The 19,360-nt window shown below is 39.2% G+C and overlaps 1 protein-coding gene across 1 annotated transcript in view; it reads right to left on the bottom strand.

The window, feature by feature from the left end:
• Positions 1-19,360, bottom strand: part of FERMT1 (FERM domain containing kindlin 1) — a 63,993-nt gene that overhangs the window by 28,324 nt on the left and 16,309 nt on the right. The window contains exons 7-9 of the mRNA XM_053574552.1: positions 11,428-11,535; positions 10,934-11,065; positions 9,057-9,106 (exon numbers count right to left, since the gene is read on the bottom strand). Coding sequence (XP_053430527.1) covers positions 9,057-9,106; positions 10,934-11,065; positions 11,428-11,535 — 290 coding nt within the window. The remainder of the gene's footprint in view (positions 1-9,056; positions 9,107-10,933; positions 11,066-11,427; positions 11,536-19,360) is intronic.

Here is a 19,360-nt window from a genome sequence, read left to right as displayed (position 1 = left end):
TCGGGGCGGTGCCTGTGGCTCAGTCAGTAAGGCGCCGGCCCCATATACCGAGGGTGGCAGGTTCAAACCCGGCCCCGGCCAAACTGCAACCAAAAAATAGCCGGGCATTGTGGCGGGTGCCTGAGGTCCCAGCTACTCGGGAGGCTGAGGCAAGAGAATCGCTTAAGCCCAGGAGTTGGAGGTTGCTGTGAGCTGTGTGAGGCCACGGCACTCTACCGAGGGCCATAAAGTGAGACTCTGTCTCTACAAAAAAAAAAAAAAAAAAAAAGAGTTTGGGAGTGTTCAAAGTCTTTGTCTTCAATGTCAGAAATCCTTTCTTCTGCTTGCTCCACTCTGTTACTCGGGGATTCCACTGTATTTTTCAGATCTTTGAGGGCTGCAAATTCTTGCTTCAGTGCATCAAAATCTTTGGTGGTTTTGTCTTTAAATTTGTTAAATTCTTGAGACAACTTTTGAACTTTTCCTCGAATTTCTAATTCCAACTTCTGAATGGCTCAACTAATTTCTAATTCCAAATTTTCCTCTATTTTATTAATCTTCTTTGCAATCCAAATTCTGAATTCGATTTCTGACATCTTGTGCAGTTGTTTATGAATGGGATATTCAGTTACATCTGCCATATCTTTCCTTGGGGGGGGTTGATCTATTCTGGTTATTCATGTTACCAGAGTTTTTCCGCTGATTCCGCCCCATCATTATTTTACACTGTTTGATTTTTTCCCCTGGAGCTTTGTCGAGGACCTGTACAGTGCTATGGCCTGAGAAACTGGGGACCTGTCTGGTGTGGTGGGGCTAAGTGGCTCTGTCTTGTTTTCATCTCATCTCTGTCCGACCCTAGTGAAACAGTTACTCCGGGTTGATGCCTTAGCTGTGGAGAAATACCATCAATTAAGTCACCCCGCCCCTCACAGGCACCAATTGAAAAAAGAAAATCAAACCTTCCTAAAACCACACACCCAGGGCACCACCTGAATAGTCCCCGGCGATTGGCTCAGTCAGAAAGTCCAAATCAATTGTCTCAGTCAACACCTGTCTCAGGTGGGAGAGTTTAAAAGGTCTCTGGCAACTGGATCGCAGGGGTCTGGTGACAACTCATATATGATTTGCTCCAGTGGTCTGTGAAGTCAGAAGGACCCACCCAGGAAATAGATTAGTATGGGAAGGTTGATGCCTCCTTACCCATCTTGCACCTCTGTCATACCCAGTCACTGATAGCCCCGCAGGGCTGTGACCCAGTTGCCTCCAGTGAACAGATACTCCAGGGGTTTTTACCTGCCTGAATCGCAAGGAAATCTATATCTGCTCAGCCAGGCCGCTGTGCTCTGCCTCTGTCCAGCAGGGGGAGGTGGCGCCTGACAACCTTAGGCACTTGATGTAGGCTGGGGGTGTTCACTCAGTTCCAGCGCTGCCCCTGATTGATGTTACTGACAGAACAGAACAGAACAACTTTGCAGGAATTTGTTTCTGTCCCTGCTAAATTCCCCTGCAGAAGAGAAGCTGTTTCGAGTACCCAGAACCTGTGCCTCAGACCCTGTCTATTCTCCTGCAGGTTTGTATTCGGAGAGCTATCAGTTCTAGCCTCCTGCCTTCCTTTGTCTATAGGGTGATGATCCCCTTAGGGCTGGGTGCGTCTTAGGCTCAGTGAAGGGGTCCTCTGGGTCAGCCCCGGCCTGGGAATTTCCTGGCTCTGTGCGTGCGTTTTCTAATCCCTGTGCTCCACCCAGGCTGGTACCACCTCAGGCAAACCCTTTACTCACGGGGCCTGCGTTTCAATCCCAGATCTGTTCCATGGTGGCTGCCACCTGAGAAGATGCTCGGCCTCCTCTGGTTGCCCAGGGAGTCAGGGGTTGTGGCTTCGGGATATCTGGGAGTGAGCCCTATTGTTGCCCAAAACAGCTGCTGCTCTGCGCCTCGGGGCACCACTGCTCCAGTGTGTTTCCCTCTCAGCCGACTGCCCTCTACTCACTCCTGTGCCGCAGAATCAGCACTGACCAGCTGCAGTCTAGGCCGTGTCCACACCCCTGGAGAAATCACCCAAGAATCTGGACCTTGGGGACCGGCCTCCAGACCTCAGAGTGAGAGTGGAGGGGAGTGCTTGGAGCTCAGAATTGCAGATGGAGAACATATACTGTTTTATACAGTATTATGCCTGGCAGGAGAACGCCGTGGCACCCTGGTAGGGGAGGTAGGTCCAGTTTTTAGAGGGTCTCTCCCGTGGAGTGTAGTGGGAGGACCTTTGAACTATGCTTGTTTGTTTGTGGGACACTCTGAGCTGTTTTCATGGGGGAGGGGACTCCCTCATGGTGATGGATTTAGTACATTTTGTTTGTATCCTTGGTGTTGCACCTCGTCTCAGCGGGGTTGATGTGCATTCTTCAACCTTCTCTCTTGGTGCAGCTCTAATCCACCAGGTTACTTGCTAAATTTCTGTCCTTTAACTCTCCTTCTGGACAGGAGCCTCTGTGGAAAGCTGGCTTCAGTCAGCCATCTTGTCTCCGTCCCCTGGATCAATACTTGGAATCACGCCCTCTCCCTAGACTTAGCCAGAAAGAAATAGAGCTCTTGAACAGACAATTTCATGCACTGAGATTAAAGAAACAGTAAAAAAGCTTCCAACAAAAAAATGCCCTGGTCCAGAAGGCTTCACAGCAGAATTCAATCAAACTTTCAAAAAAAAGCTTATTCCTGTACTGCAGAAATTATTCCAAAAAAATTAAGGAAGAAGGAATCTTCCCCAACACATTCTATGAAGCAAACATCCCTGATACCAAAACCAGGAAAAGACCCAATCAAAAAGAAGAATTTCAGACCAATCTCACTCATGAATATAGATGCAAAAATTCTCAACAAAATCCTAGCCAATCGATTACAGCTTATCATCAAAAAAGTCATTCATCATGATCAAGTAGGTTTCATCCCAGGGATGCAAGTCTGGTTTAACATACGCAAGTCCATGAACATTATCTACCATATTAACAGAGGCAAAAATAAAGATCACATGATCCTCTCAATAGATGCAGAAAAAGCATTTGATAAAATCCAGCATCCTTTTCTAATTAGAACACTTAACAGTATAGGCATAGGTGGCACATTTCTAAAACTGATTGAAGCTATCTATGACAAACCCACAGCTAGTATTTTACTAAATGGAGTAAAATGGAAAGCTTTTCCTTTTAGAACTGGAACGAGACAAGGTTGTCCTCTGTCACCTTTACTATTCAACATAGTGCTGGAAGTTCAATACAATTAGGCAACACAAGGAAATATAGGGAATCCAAATGGGAGCAGAGGAGGTCAAACTCTCCCTCTTTGCTGACGACATGATCTTATACTTAGAGAATCCCAAAGACTCAACCACAAGACTCCTAGAAGCCATCAAAAAATACAGTAATGTTTCCGGATATAAAATCAATGTCCACAAATCAGTAGCCTTTATATACACCAATAACAGTGAAGATGAGAAGCTAATTAAGGACACAACTCCCTTCACCATAGTTTCAAAGAAAATAAAATACCTAGGAATATACCTAATGAAGGAGGTGAAGGACCTCTATAAAGAAAATTATGAAATTCTCAGAAAGGAAATAGCAGAGGATATTAACAAATGGAAGAACACACCATGCTCATGGACGGGAAGAATCAACATTGTTAAAATGTCTATACTTCCCAAAGCAATCTAGCTATTCAATGCCATTCCTAACAAAATACCAACATCGTACTTTCAAGATTTGGAAAAAATGATTCTGCGTTTTGTATGGAAACAGAAAAAACCCCATATAGCTAAGGCAGTTCTTAGTAATAAAAATAAAGCTGGGGGCATCAGCATACCAGATTTTAGTCTGTACTACAAAGCCATATTGGTCAAGGCAGCATGGTACTGGCACAAAAATAGAGACATAGACACTTGGGATCGAATAGAAAACCAAGAAATGAAACTAACATCTTACAACCACCTAATCTTTGATAAACCAAACAAGAACATACCTTGGGGGAAAGACTCCCTGTTCAATAAATGGTGTTGGGAGAACTTGATATCTACATGTAAAAGACTGAAACTGGACCCATACATTTCCCCACTCACAAAAATTAATTCAAGATGGATAAAGGACTTAAATTTAAGGCATAAAACAATAAAAATCCTCAAAGAAAGCATAGGAAAAACACTGGAAGATATTGGCCTGGGGAAAGACTTCATGAAGAAGACCATCATGGCAATTGCAACAACAACAAAAATAAGCAAATGGGATTTCATTAAACTGAAAAGCTTCTGTACAGCTAAGGAGACAACCACCACAGCAAAGAGACAACCTACACAATGGGAAAGGATATTTGCATATTTTCAATCAGACAAAAGCTTGATAACTAGGATCTATAGAGAACTCAAATTAATCCACATGAAAAAAGCCAACAATCCCATATAGCAATGGACAAGAGACATGAATAGAACCTTCTCTAAAGATGACAGACGAATGGCTAAGAAACAGATGAAAAAATGTTCATCATCTCTATATATTAGAGAAATGCAAATCAAAACAACCCTGGGATATCATCTAACCCCAGTGAGAATGGCCCACATCACAAAATCTCAAAACTGCAGATGCTGGTGTGGATGTGGAGAGAAGGGAACACTTTTACACTGCTGGTGGGACTGCAAACTAGTACAACCTTTCTGGAAGGAAGTATGGAGAAACCTCAAAGCACTCAAGCTAGACCTCCCATTTGATATTGCAATCCCGTTATTGGGCATCTACCCAGAAGGAAAAAAATCCTTTTATCATAAAGACACTTGTACTAGACTGTTTCTTGCAGCTCAATTTACAATCGCCAAAATGTGGAAACAGCCTAAATGCCCACCAACGCAGGAATGGATTAACAAGCTGTGGTATATGTATACCACGGAATACTATTCAGCTATTAAAAAAAATAGAGACTTTACATCCTTTGTATTAACCTGGATGGAAGCGGAAGACATTATTCTTAGTAAAGCATCACAAGAATGGAGAAGCATGAATCCTATGTACTCAATTTTGATATGAGGACAATTAATGACAATTAAGGTTATTGGGGGGAGACAAAGCAGAAAGAGGGACGGAGGGAGGGTGGTGCGGCCTTGGTGTGTTTCACACTTTATGGGGGCAAGACATGATTGCAAGAGGGACTTTGCCTAACAATTGCAATCAGTGTAACCTGGCTTATTGTACCCTCAATGAATCCCCAACAATAAAAAAAAAAAAATAAAGAAAAAGAAAACACAATGAACTTTACTATGGAATCAAAGATTTTCACGATTACTTATAGTCTCTCTATGAAGTATTATAAATATTCTTCTACATTTTAAGAGTCTTGTTTATAAAATGAGTCACACTGATAACTCTTGTAGAACACTGTATATGTGACTGGAACTTCTTTGCTATACTGGTGTCCATAAATGACTCAGTGAATGAATTTTATGTGTGGTCTGTCATTTTATTTATTCCTAAGTAGTCTCTCCAACATTGGGTACATCTTATAGTTTGGCATAAATCATTGTTTATGTTAGCTATGTACTGTACTGGTAGGACTGTATCTAGTCAGGTTTATATTTAGGGATTAGCAAAAAGTAGCCTCTTGGAAGACTGGTTGGGCATAAAATTCTAGATTGATGGTCTCCTTCTCTTTGAATTTTCTGTATTATTTTCCAAGCTGTATTTGCTGTCAAATAGAGGTCTGCTTCCTGCATAATTGTTGTGGGAAAATTTTTTGATTTTAAAGACTTTCTCCTACCAATGTTTGGCCTTACCAACAAGATGTGCATTTAAATTGAATTATTTTCTTTGCAATTAGTGAATTTAAAGATTTTGTCTTCAACAATTATAAAAAAATTCTCAAGCATTCTTTTCTGAATGTTTTCTTCTGGAATGCCTAGTCAATGTACTTTGGATCTTCTCATTCCATCTAGATGACATTTTTCATTTCTATCTTCTTGAGTTCCCTCTTTGTGTTTTTTTTAACTCAATGTTTAATGTATCTAATAAATTTTAAATTTCTATGACTATATTTTTTACTTCCAGAATTTCCATTTATTCATTTTTGATATTGCTTGTTCTCTCTTATTATAATTTTTATTTTTAATTTACTCAATGATTCTAAACATACTCACTTTATGGTTTCTTCATATTGTATGATCACTTAAAATAAATGAAACTGCTAATACTCTTGTGTGCTGATCTATATACCTCACGTGATTCATTAACTCACATGGTTAATAATTTTTACTATGAGCACATTTTTTTAGGGTGTTTTTGTTTTCTCCAAAAGGCCCACACATTCTTGGGTGTGGATATTTCCCTCTAAGTATTTTTGCAACTACATTTGCCAAGACTTCCTACGCAAGGAAGGTCCAAGAAACTGGTCCTAGACCAGTTTCCATTTTACTTTTTCAAGATTCCCATATAACATTCCCATACATTTCATTTAAATTTACATCCACACCTGTGTGTGGCGCAGCCTTGGCTCTGATTTCTCAGGAGAGAATTTTTATTTCTGCACAAAATCCAATGCAAAGATGAACTTCCTTATTGGTTTCCCTTGCTGATAGGTAGTTTTTCTATTCCCCCTTAAACAGAGAAGGCGGTGCTTGCAAGTTTTCACCCTTAGGTGAGCTTCAGTTCTGGCCTGCTGCATTACAAAGGCCTTAACACTCCTTCTCCTGCCCCGACATATCAATTAACATCCCAGCTTCAAGCCATAAGAACCTATGTCCTTGCCCCAAATTGTTTTGTGCAGTTGAGGCTTCCCCTGTAGGACAAAGTTTCCTCTCTAATTCCTGCAAGTCTGAATTTCTGTTTTACTTCATGATCAATTTTGTACCTATAATTCTTTTATCTTTATTTAATCCAGCATTCATACATATTTATAGCAAGACTGTGGGTTGGCATCAGAGATGATGCCATGCTATCAGCAACTGAAGTCCACTATTTGTATAGCAAGTGTAACAAATTTTGTTTAGAAAAGAATATGGTACTTCTCTGTAATAGAAGGTCTAGTCCAATCCTCTTGTATCAATGAAGAAAGAAGGCCCAGGGAAATGAAGGGTCTGTCGGAGGTCAGTCTCCCATCTTGCTTCCTTCCCTCTCCTACTCTTTCTCTCGTCCCTTCCTTTATTTCTTCTGTTCATGAAATATATTTTAAATTCAATGGTTTGAGATCTTTGGTAGATAAAGGTTCTATTGGCCAAATATGAGGACAGTTTTGTAAGTCTGAATATAACAGTCACACCAAAAGTTCAGAGTAGCATAAGTGATGTGCTTTTTCATTGAAAACTTCTATAGGAGGATGTCACCACTTGGTTTATAAAATGCTTGATTTTCTCTATACAGAATATATGGCAACCACATTTCTCTGTAGAACAATTAGGAATACTTTGAGGTGGGTGGATCACCTGAGCTCAGGAGTTTGAGATGAGACACTGTCTCTACTAAAAATAGAAAAACAAGTCCAGCATTGTGGTGGGGGCCTGTGGTCCCAGCTACTTGGGAGGCTGAGGCAAGAGAATCGCTTGAGCCCAGGGATTTGAGGTTGCTGTGAGCTATGATGATGCCATGGCACTCTACCAGGGGTGAAACAGTGAGATTCTATCTCAAAAAAAAAAAAAAAAAAAGTAAAGGAAAAAGATATATTTGTGGACTCAAATTGTTACTTTTTGTGTGTAGCTCTGACTATAACAATTTGAGTCAACTGTAGTTACAATTATTATTTATTTTATTAATTAACTTTTTTTTTAGATAGTGTCTCACTCTGTTGCCTTGGGCAGAGTGTCATGGCATCATAGTTCATAGCAACTTCAAACAAACTCACGGGCTTGAGCAGTTCTCCTGCCTCAGCCTCCCAAGTAGCTGAGACTACCGGCGCCCGCCACAATGCCCAGCTAGGTTTTCTTTATTTAATAGAAACAGGGTCTCACTCTTGCTCAGGCTGGTCTCTAACTCCTGAGCTCAGGCAATCTACTTGCCTTGGCCTCCCCAAGTGCTAGGATTACAGGTGTGAGCTACCTCACCCAGCCTACAATTATTAATGTTTATGCCACAGAAGTTAAATGAATGACTCTATTGTTGGAGACTATATTCTATAATCACATTAAAAAAAAAACAACTTCCAGAAACCTAGTGACAACTATTGTCATTACCTTTAGACCCTTATTTCTCATTTATACCTGATTCACTGTTTATGCTTTCCAATTCTTTCTTTGCCTTCATGTGTTAACAAAGGCAACCCTGTTTCTTTTAAAGCTAATTGCCCCAGTGAAGTGCTGGGTTTAGAAAAGTCAACAGACCATAAAGTGACATAAGGAACTGATAGAGCTTCAAAGGCTTTTGTTTCTTTCATCCCTCCACACCTTGGCACCATTACAAAGGTGGCAGTCCTTTCTTTCTAAGGGAAAAAAACCCTCTCTGCTTTATTAGCAGTTTTAGGTCAACCTGAGGTGAGTAGGGAATTTATCAGAAGCACCGAAACAGAAACAGGCAAAAGTAGATTATCTGAGGTGACTACTCCCCTCTGTAAACCTAGGATCAAAGTTTTGGAGACAAGTCATTTTTATTTTTATTTTATTATTATTAGTTTTTGACAAGTCATTTTTAAACTATAAAAGAGCCTTCAAATGCTGTCAGAGTCCTGAGTGTCCTAGACAGACCCTAACAGAAACTCCAGTCTGGAAGATATATGTTCATTATTGCTGACAGTGGCCATGTTTACATCACCATAGACTGAGCACGTGCTATGAACCAGACAACATGCTAAATGCTTCATATGCATTATTTTACCTAATCCTCCCAACAAACCCAACAAGAGGCATAGTCCTATTTTAGACTGGAAAACTGAGGTTCAGAGACATAAAAACTGGTTACCCAGCTAGTGAGTGTGGCGGAGCTCAGATCCAATCCATTGCCTGATGCCAAAGCCCACGCTCTTACCTCTGACCATGAACCTGCCTCCTGGATGCGGACTTTAAACTCCTGTGCACTTTACCTGTAGGGCTTTGTTATAAGGAGCTCCTTCTCTCCTTAGAAGTTACTTACCTAAATAATTGGAGATAATCTGCAAGCTGAGGGATATCAGTAATGTCCTCCTAAGGAAAACAGATAACATTTCATAAGCAGAAACTTCAGAAGTGGTACCTATACTCTGAACGTGCATTTGTCACATGTGACTGTTTAAATTTGAACTAGTTCTAATTAAATACAATGAAAAACTCAGTTACTTTGCTACATTAGCCACCTTTCTAGTAGTTCCCTTGCGGGTAGGGGAATAGGGCACACGTAGGGGCTCCTGAGGTGGCTAGTTGTTGATTTGGGTGGTGACTTGGGTGATACTTGAATACTAATTTGTTAAGCTGTGAATTTATGTGTCTTTCACTTCTCTGTGTGCATCACAGATCATAAAAATGAAACAGAAAAAGAGATTAAAGAAGTTGACCAACATTCCCTGTACCTACCATACAAGTTAAATGTTTGACTTAGAAATGACCACTTTTGTGTATCAACAAAATATTTTATGAGTTTTACACAAGAGTGGGTAACTCTAGCTACATCTGGGTCACTGATTAAACTTGGAGAAGGAACCTCGTTCAAAGTTCATCTGCAATGCAGGTTGCTGTCCACTTCCAACCTGAAGAGCCTGTTATTTACTTAGTGCCACGTAAAAATACTGAAAGAGGAAAGAGGGGATTTTTCATTTATTTTAAGAAGAATCACTTTCCTGTTGTATTTATTCAGGAAAGTAGGCAAAAGAGTACTCTAGTTTCCTGGGGCTCAAGCGTCTTGGCATTTAGTTGGTATTTGTTCTTGTATGATACCAATTTCCTATTTTAAAACATGTCATTAGGAGGCACCTGTGGCTCAGTGAGCAGGGCACGGGCCCCATATACTGAGGGTGGCAGGTTCGAACCCGGCCCCGGCCAAACTGCAACAAAAAATAGCCAAGCGTTGTGGCGGGCGCCTGTAGTCCCAGCTACTTGGGAGGCTGAGGCAAGAAAATCGCCTAAGCCCAAGAGCTGGAGGTTGTTGTAAGCTGTGACACTATGGCACTCTACCAAGGGCGACAAAGTGAGACTCTGTCTCTTAACAAAAAATAAATAAATAAATAAAACAATAAAACATGTCATGATAAGAGAAGACCCTTTGAAGTCATAAGAATAGAGTGACTCATTCTTATATAGTATTAGTTAGATCCAATTATGAGGACCCACCTCTCTGATTCAATGTGATTACATTAATAATTACTCCTATGACTAAAGAAGTTAAACAAAAGGGTGGCACCGAATGAGTGAATTAAACAGGAGAGGCATTCCAGTTATAAAGCTGACATTTAGCCACATTTCACAGATAAGGAGAAAGAGATGATTAAACAGTTTAAATTTTTGTTTCTTTATGTTTTGCTGGAGAGTTTTTATTTATTTCCTACAGTCAAAAGTTTTAAAAACTTTTTACGATGTCCCAGCAAAAGGCCCTCGCCTCTTTCACCGAGGGCAAAATGGCCCTCCAGTGAAATGTATGACAAAGTATATAAATAGATAATAAGATGTCAGATCTGTCAAACATTTTCTCTATTCTCACAGGTGTGCCATGCAGCCACATATAAGTTAAGGGACCAATTCCCCATTTCATGCCAGTGAAGTGGAGCTCTCTGTAGCCTTTCCCTCACCCTGTGCCAACTTATCCCTAAGAAGAAATACAAAAGTATTGTCATTAGTAGAAACAAAGTATAGTCCCTAACAGAGCCGCTCTCAGAAAAGCTGGTGAGTCCTTGCTAAGTTGAAGCTTGCCAAGTGAAGGGCATCTTTTTTCTTTTCAAAATCAGATGAAATATTCTCTTATTTTTAACAAAAAAGGTCCATCTCTACTTGTCAATCAATTAGAGCAAAGATACAATTTTGGGTTATCAGAAAAGTTCATACCAGTGTGTTATCTGCTTTTCCACCTTCCAGGGTCACTTCCAAATTAGAAAGTGCTGCTTCCACTTCATCAACCTCGGAGTCATTTGTAAAATCTTGTATTTCGGCAGACAGTGATAGTTTGCTAATGTGATACTAAAATGAAAACAGAGATTTTAGGTATTGTATAAACACAAACGAATCCATTAGCCATTTCTTCCTTGAAGACAATTCCCTTGGAATATTCAGTCTCCTGGGAGAATGGGAATCATTGTGATGTACATGGTTAGTCATGTTCACAGCTGGTTCTTCCCCATCACTACTGCAGCAGGGAAGAGATAAGAATTGAGAGATGAATGCCTCAAACATGGATTACAATGAGCAATTTAAATTTAAATTCACTCTCCTTATTTTTGGCTCTTTCTTCAAAGAATTAAAGCAGTTTGAAGAATACAAACTTTAAGTATAGAGAACTTGGTTTGTTTCCTTCCAGAGAAAAGATACTGAGTTTCCCATACCTGTAGTGCTGCAAAGATCAACATTTCTTCCTCCGTGCAGTCGATTTCCTCTAAGAGAATGGCCCACCTGGCTTGTTCATAGAGTTGGTTTATTCGGACAGCATCATACTAGAGAAAAAAACATGTGCATGCGTAGGGAGGGGTATATTTATATTCTACAATACAAAAAGTTGGTAATAACTGAGGCCATTCTCTATTAACCAGATGCAATAAACTTTAGTTCAGGTGCTGAAGGGAATGCCTCTCTCAGGCGACTTCCCCACCTCATTTTACTCCCGAATTCAGAATTTTCTTTCCCAAATATTTTTCAGAGCTGCTGCTGTTTCTTTTAAACCATTTAGATTCCATTATTTTCTCTCTCTTTTATGACACTTCTACATGTAGACAGTGAAAATAGTTTACATGTAAAGGGGAAGGGATTCCCCAAGCCAATCTGCAAATTCAGTTTAATCACAAGCAAAATCTGATAGGAATTTTTTCATGGAACTTCATACAAGTTGAGTCTTAAGTCAAGATCTGGAACAGACAATGTTTAAATACTGCCAATAAATTGAAAAAGAAGAACAAAGTCTGGGTAGGCATTTGTCCTCCCAGACATTAAAACACATTACAAGGCTGCAGTACTTAAAATAGCATGGCATTGGTATAGCAATTGACAAAGTGTCAATAAAGCATTATCTAGAAACAGAATTACATATTTATATAAACTTAATATGAAATAAAAATAGCATTTTATTACAGTAAGAGGAAGAAAGAATTTAATACTATGTACAGTGCCGAAAATGTGTTACCTGTTGAAATAAATACAAACAACAAAAAACAACTTTGCACCATTCAAAATGAATTAAAGCATGTAAACATAAGAATGTGAACCACAAGGAAATACTATTTCACCCCTACTACAATGGCTCTGATCTAAAATGCACATAATAGTCAGGGCTGGTGAGGATGTGAGAAATGTGGAACCAATTAATTAGCACTGGTCAATGAAAAATGGTGCAGGGTCTATGGAGTTTGGTAGTTCTTAAAAAAATTAAGCCTGGGATATCATCCAGCAATTCCTACTCCTAGATAGACACCCAAACAAATTGAAAGCAGGCACTCATTGTACACCAATGTTCACAGCAACGATATTCAAAATAGCCAAAAGGTAGAAACAATTCAAATGTCCAGCAACAGATGAATAAATATTAATAAAAGTGGCATGCACACACATGAAATACTATTCAGTCTTCAAAAGAAATGAAATTCTGATACATGATACAGTATGGATGAATCTTGAAGACATTATGAAAGTCTAAGTGAAATAAGTCAGACACAAAAGGGCAAACATTTTATGAATTTCACTTATACGACAGTCACAGAGACAGGAAGGAGAATAGAGGCTACCAGGAGCTGAAGGGAGGAGGGGACCAGGAATTATTATTTAATGTGTATAGAATTTCCGTTTGATATGATGAGAAAGTTCTAGAAATGGACAGTGCTAACAGCTGTACACTGTGAATGTACTTAATGTTGCTGAATTGTCCATCTAAAAATGGTTAAAATAATTTCAAACTTGTACATGAATGTTCATAGCAGCATTATTTATAATAGACAAAGGTGGAAGTAGTCCAAATGTTCACTGATTGATGCATGAATGCAGTATATTCATACAATGGAATATTCGTTGGCAATACAAAGAAATGAAATATGGATACATACTACAATGTGGATGAACTTTGAAAATACTATGCTAAGAGAAAGAAACTAGTCACAAAATACAAATTTGTAGACAATTTCACTTATGTGAAATGTCCAGAATAGGCAAATCAATAGAGACAGAAAATAGGCTGATCGTTGCCCAGGGCTGGGAAGGTTGGAGGGAATTGAGGAGTGATCATTAACGGGTATATATGAATTTCTTACTGGGATGATGAAAATATTCTAAAATTAGGTAGTGATGACGGTTGCAAAAATCTGTGACTATATTAAAAACTACTCAACTGTACATATTAATTGTACATATGTATCACATCTCAAAAACTGTTATAGAAAATCTAAACACAAAATCTAAAACTATTATTAGGAGGAAAGATGAGATAATTCTATAATTTGTATAATTTTTAAATAGGAAAAGCCTTTCTGAGCAAGAAAGGAGGTCTAGAAGTTATAATGCATAAGATGGACTTGATAACCTAAAATTAAACTTTTTTTTTTTTGTGGTTTTTGGCTGGGGCTGGGTTTTGAACCCGCCACCTCTGGCATATGGGACCAGCGCCCTACCCCTTTGAGCCACAGGTGCCGCCCTAAAATTAAACATTTTTAATGGTAATACATTTCCTAAAGTAGGTTATAATTTTACAAGACAGAAATTGAAATATTTATAATAAATATAAAAGATAATATCCATCACATACAAAGTGCTCCTATAAACAATATAAATGATATAAAATATATATAATTCAGTAAATAAATAAATATAAATAGTTCAATAAATTTTGGGCAAATATATAAACAGGTAATTTATAGAAACCAAAATGGCCATATAAACATTGGAAAAGATGCCTAACATCACTGATAAATAATTTAAACTGAAACAAGATAACATAATTTCTATTTTCCTATCATATTCTCCCAAAGGATAAGAATTGAAAAATGGTTGATACTGGTGAGGATGTGGGAGTATTAGTAATTTCACAGATGTGGTTAGTAGGAAGGCAATTTGGCAGTATCTTTCAGTATTCTTTTGCCATTTGATAAGCACATCTAGAGTTACTATTCTAAAGAAATGCAAGAACTCATCAAAGAAACTTTTCCAAGAATGTTCATCATACCTGGGTTCTGATAAACTGCGGTTATAGGAGATTTTTTTGAGATTATTTTGCAGTGATTAAAAAAGTGAGTCAAACTTATATATATTGACATGAAAGACAGCCACAAGGCATTACAAAGGAAAAAGAAGTAAGGGACAGAGCAAATAAGTGATCCTATTTGCATAGGGAATACAAAATCTTGAAAATCTATTCCCAAATGTGTTTATGAAAGTGTGTGAAAAAGTCTGCAAGGATGGCTAGTATTGAAGCCATTAACTATGGCTGCCTATTAGGACAAAGATCACAGTAAGGAACTATTTTCTGCTTTTACTCTAAATAATTCCTTTTTATGTTTGATTTAAAAAAAAAATTAATTTTGATTAGAATAAAATACACACAAAATTTGCTCTCTTAACGCTTTCTGGGTATGCCCTTCAGTGCATTAAGCACATTCAGATTGTTGTGAACCATCATTTCCACTCATCTAGAGACCTCTTTTCATATTGCAAAATGGAAATTGTGTACCTGTTATTCAGCAACTCCTATGCTTGATTTTTTTTTTTTTTACAATGAGTATACATTTTCCTGTATCCTTTGGGAAAAAAATGTTGTAGAAAACACGGGGGGGAGAGTAGAAAGATATTCCAAGTACCTAAGTAGATTTATCACCAGCTGATTAGCATCTGTTTATTTTTGCCTTTTGCATTAACCTTATGAATACTGAGAAAAAAGGTGACAGGGAATGTAAAGACTTAAAGGAAGCCAAAACCAGCAAGCAAGGCCACTATCAGCCAAGTGGGAAATGAGACCTGTGGCACACAGGCACACTCCTTCTCAGCATTTTTTTTTTTTTTTTTTTTAAATCAGGTCCAAGTGAGGATCAAATTCATGACCCTTGGTTTGCAAGGCCAGTGCTTTAACCACCCAGCTATGGCACTCAGCTTACTTCTCAGACTTTCTGAATGCTGCAGGGAAAGGAAAACAAATGCAAAACCAAGTATGTGGCATGCAAGAGGCTGGGATAGTAAGAATCTTAAGAAAGTCTGTCTTTGTTTTATGAAGTTAGCCAGGTGGCACAGAACATCTTAGGAGCTGGCTCAGAAGCCTCCAAAGACAAATGAAAAAACGCACATGAGAATGCTGACAGCAGCATTATTCATGATAGTCCCAAACTGGAAACAATCCAGTGTTCCTCAGCTGGTGAATGAGTAAACGAAGTGTGGTACGTCTCCACAGTGGGCTACCACTCAGCAGCAAGAGAGCTTGCACTGGCCGGGCATGGTGGCACACACCTGTAGTGTCAGCTACTCAGGATCCCGTGAACCTAGGAGTTTGAGGTTGCTGTGAGCTATAATGACGCCTCTGTACTCTAGCCTGGGCAGCAGAGCGAGACTTGTGCATACACCTACACACACAATTTGCATGTGTGAGTAGGACTGAGGTATAAATACCCAAGAGCAGATTTGCTGGGTCAAAACTGTATAGAATTGTAACTCTGATAGATATTACCAAATTGCCTTCCACAGAGGATAGATTAATTTGTACTTTGACCTACAAGCAGTTTCTGAGAGCCTGTTTCTCCACATTCTTGCTAAGATAGCATGTGAAACATTTTGACCTTTGTACTATAAGCCATTCTAGTTCCTGTTCTGCGCATTACCTGTTTATATTCTTCGTCCATTAGTCTACAGGGCTGTTGGTCTTTTTACTATTGATTCATAGAAACTCTTTATCTAATAGGGAAATTGATTTTGTTTATAGTATCTGTTGCAAAGACTTTTTTACCTGGTTCATAGTTTTTTTGGAATATTTAACATTTTTATTTTTTATTAACATCTACCAATCTTTTCTTTTTTGGGTTCTGGATTTTGCATTTTTTGAGTATGTTATTTTTGAAATATTGTATTCTAGTATTTTATCTATCTCAGATTTTAATGAGCTCCTGTTTCTGCAGACATATGGCCTGTGTATATCTCTCCTCTGTAAGCCAGAGAATACAGCTCCTATTCGTAGGGTGCCTTGTGCGTTTGCAGTGTTTCCATGGTGCTGAGTTTTGCTCTTCTTTTCTTTTTTGAGACAAGGTCTCACTCTGTTGCTGAGCTAGAGTGCAGTGGGGCATGATCACAGCTCACTGCACCCTCAAACTCCTGGCTAAATGTTTAAATTATTTTGTAGAGACAAGGTCCTACTATGTTGCCCAGGCTGGTCTTGAACCCCCAGCCTCCAGCCGTCCTTCTACCTTGGTCTCCCAAAGTGCTGGTATCACAGGCATGAGCCACTAGGCCCATCCTTTTTGCTTTTCTTGATTTGAGTTTAGATTACATGAAAACATGAGCTACGTCTTAAATTTTTTACATTCCCCTTTATCTGCTCAGCACACAGTAGGAGTTTTAAACTTGATTTTACATATAACACTTGTAATTTGAAGAGGGGAGTGAGTACTGTCACAACTGTAAAGTGATTGGGCATCCCCATTCTTGTGCCCTTAAGCTGTGTCTTACTAGCCCAATTCTGCCTCTCACCTTTGGGTTGACAGCCGTTGTTATTATGTTAAATTAAAAACGGGGTTCACTTTACAGGCTATGAAAAGAGAACTCCTAACCCACAGGCAAGCTGAAGGCCAAACAGCCCAAGGCAACAGCCCTTGTGACCCTCACCTTCAGTGTCCTGGTCCCCTCCTGGGAGTAAAAGTCCTTTGATTTCTTTTGTTTTTCAGACAAATACATATTTAATGCTATTCCTCCTTGCTTGATATATATTCTGATGACCTACTATGTCTGGATTCTGTGCTTGTGAAGGCACTTCTGTGTTCCTGACAATTTTTTCCAAGGTAGGTGATTGAGCTACACTCTTTTGAGGTTAAGCTCAATTCTGAAGCAGGAGATTTAAAGGAGACTCGCATAGCAAGGAAATTGCTGGCAGGTTGCCCAAGGGCCCAGGACCCTACCACTGATCATGTACTCAAATTAGGTGAGTATGACTTTCACAGCATCTTTGCAGCGTGTGGAGGTGGGGGTGGGGCAAAGATAGTACTGGATATGTGTCCCCTGTTCCAAAAAGACTTGGTAGGAAAAAAACTGACAGATACGGTGTGCTTAGAGGTGTGAGTTCTAAAATTGTGCAGAACTCAACTGTGGCTCAAAAAAGAGAATTGCTCATGTGACCCGGAGCAGGGAAAAGCCATTTGGAGAAGGAGTAGGACTTAAGTGTGGTCTTGGCTTATGGGTTCTGAATCTGGATTCCTTGGACTTGGGAGTCTGAATACAGGTGGTCCCCGAGCTCAGAAGCAGAATCACTATGTCTTCATTTGCACGATTTACAATGGGAAATTTTTTCCTCCCAGGAGGAATGTAGGCAATAAACCACAGTATTACAGAGTACTTGTGACTCTGTGATACCCAGAACCACAAACTTTTTCCTGCTGTATCACAACTACTGCTGCTATCTTTAAGGAATGCTCACATACATCACTACTTTGAAATTTTGGTAGTTAGGAGATCTGCTGCCAGGTCTTATTCATTCAAATAACTAAATATATATTACTATATTACTAAATCCCATTTTGAAAAGGATTTTTATTTTTACAGTTTAATATAACTATTTTTTTTCCCTTTTGGAGATGAAGTTTTGCTCTGTTGCTCCTAGTAGAATTCAGTGGCATTATCGTAGGTCACTACAACCTCAGATTCCTGGGCTTAAGCATCCTCCTGCCTCAGCCTCCCTGAGTGCTATAATTATAAGTGTGAGCCACTGCGACTGGTCAACTGTTTCATTTTGTAAACCTGTGTATTTTATATCACTAATTTGAGAACATTATTATATGATAGTTTGGATTTTAATTACTTGGCTTAGTTTTTGGCATATGGTAGTTACTTAATAAATAAATAATAGATAAGACATACATTTGAATAGGGTGGGACCGGATTACTGACTTAGTAATTACAAAATTCTAATAACTAAAATAAAACATATTTTAATTATACATTACCTATTTTCAGAAAAAAAGTAAGGTTATCACAGACAGCATACAAGATAGCTGAAATTAGCTGAGAATTAAGCAAGGGAAGACTGAAGATGAATCAGAAATGAGGCTTAAAAATGAAATCACAGCATATGTATGGATTTGATTCTAGCTGCCAATATAATAAAGAAAACATGAACAGTTGTATAATTCACAATATGGTTTTAAAAAAAATCCCCAAACCAAACCAATTATTTAGGAAAAGCAGTATAGTAATTTCTTCTGAAGGTTTTATTAGAGAAAAGTCAAAACCTGCCCTTTTGGCATGAGGCACTGGAAGTTATGCATTCCAAAGGCAGAGCCAGCCCCACAGGCTTTAACTTGGGTCTAAACCAAGGACTGAGCAGGAGCATCTCCAGAAATGACAAGGAATAAGGTTTATTTTCAGGAAGACGCCAATTAGGGAAACAATGGGAGCCAAGGTGGGCCTCTGGAGACCAGACCTGTGGGAACTACTCAGGAGATAAGAAAAGGGTCCATACCATCCAGAAGGCTGAGCGAGGCTTGCTCTGCAAACAAATGCCTGGAGGTAAATGGAAAAGAGCAAAGAGCACGAAACCGGGATGGGAACAGCACACCAAGGTCACCCTGTGCACTCGGAGAATGGGTCACTCAGTTTGTATTTTTTTTTTTTTCCTTTTTTTTGTTTTTTATTGTTGGGGATTCATTGAGGGTACAATAAGCCAGTTACACTGATTGCAATTGTTAGGTAAAGTCCCTCTTGGCTCATTTGACTGCTGGCCACCACTCTCCGAAAGGACTAGTGAGGAGCAAGGAAGGGGCAGAAGGTCAGAGGACCTGTCTCCCCCCTCAGTAGTTGTCCTGATAAACTGTCCTGATAAAAGGTGGGAGTTATACACTGCAAATGCACAACCAGCAAATTAGTGACCAGCTGGAGTCTTTGTCTGCATAGAGGACCCATTGTTCTTTTTATCACTGAAGATTTATTAAGCATTGTGGAGAAGAGTCTTGTGTGCATTTAGTTAAGCCTGGTTTGTTCACAAGAACCTGCCTTTAACCTTGGCCTCTGACAACTCCTTTCCTTCCTAAGCATTAAGGACTCCAGCTCTGTGAGTTGTTCTCTTCACGTTTCTTCATTTCTGCATACGTAGAGGGG

This window comes from Nycticebus coucang, chromosome 21 (genome assembly GCF_027406575.1).
Source record: "Nycticebus coucang isolate mNycCou1 chromosome 21, mNycCou1.pri, whole genome shotgun sequence".
In the NCBI taxonomy this organism is placed as follows: Eukaryota; Metazoa; Chordata; class Mammalia; order Primates; family Lorisidae; genus Nycticebus; species Nycticebus coucang.
This window is presented reverse-complemented; position numbering and strand designations above follow the sequence as displayed.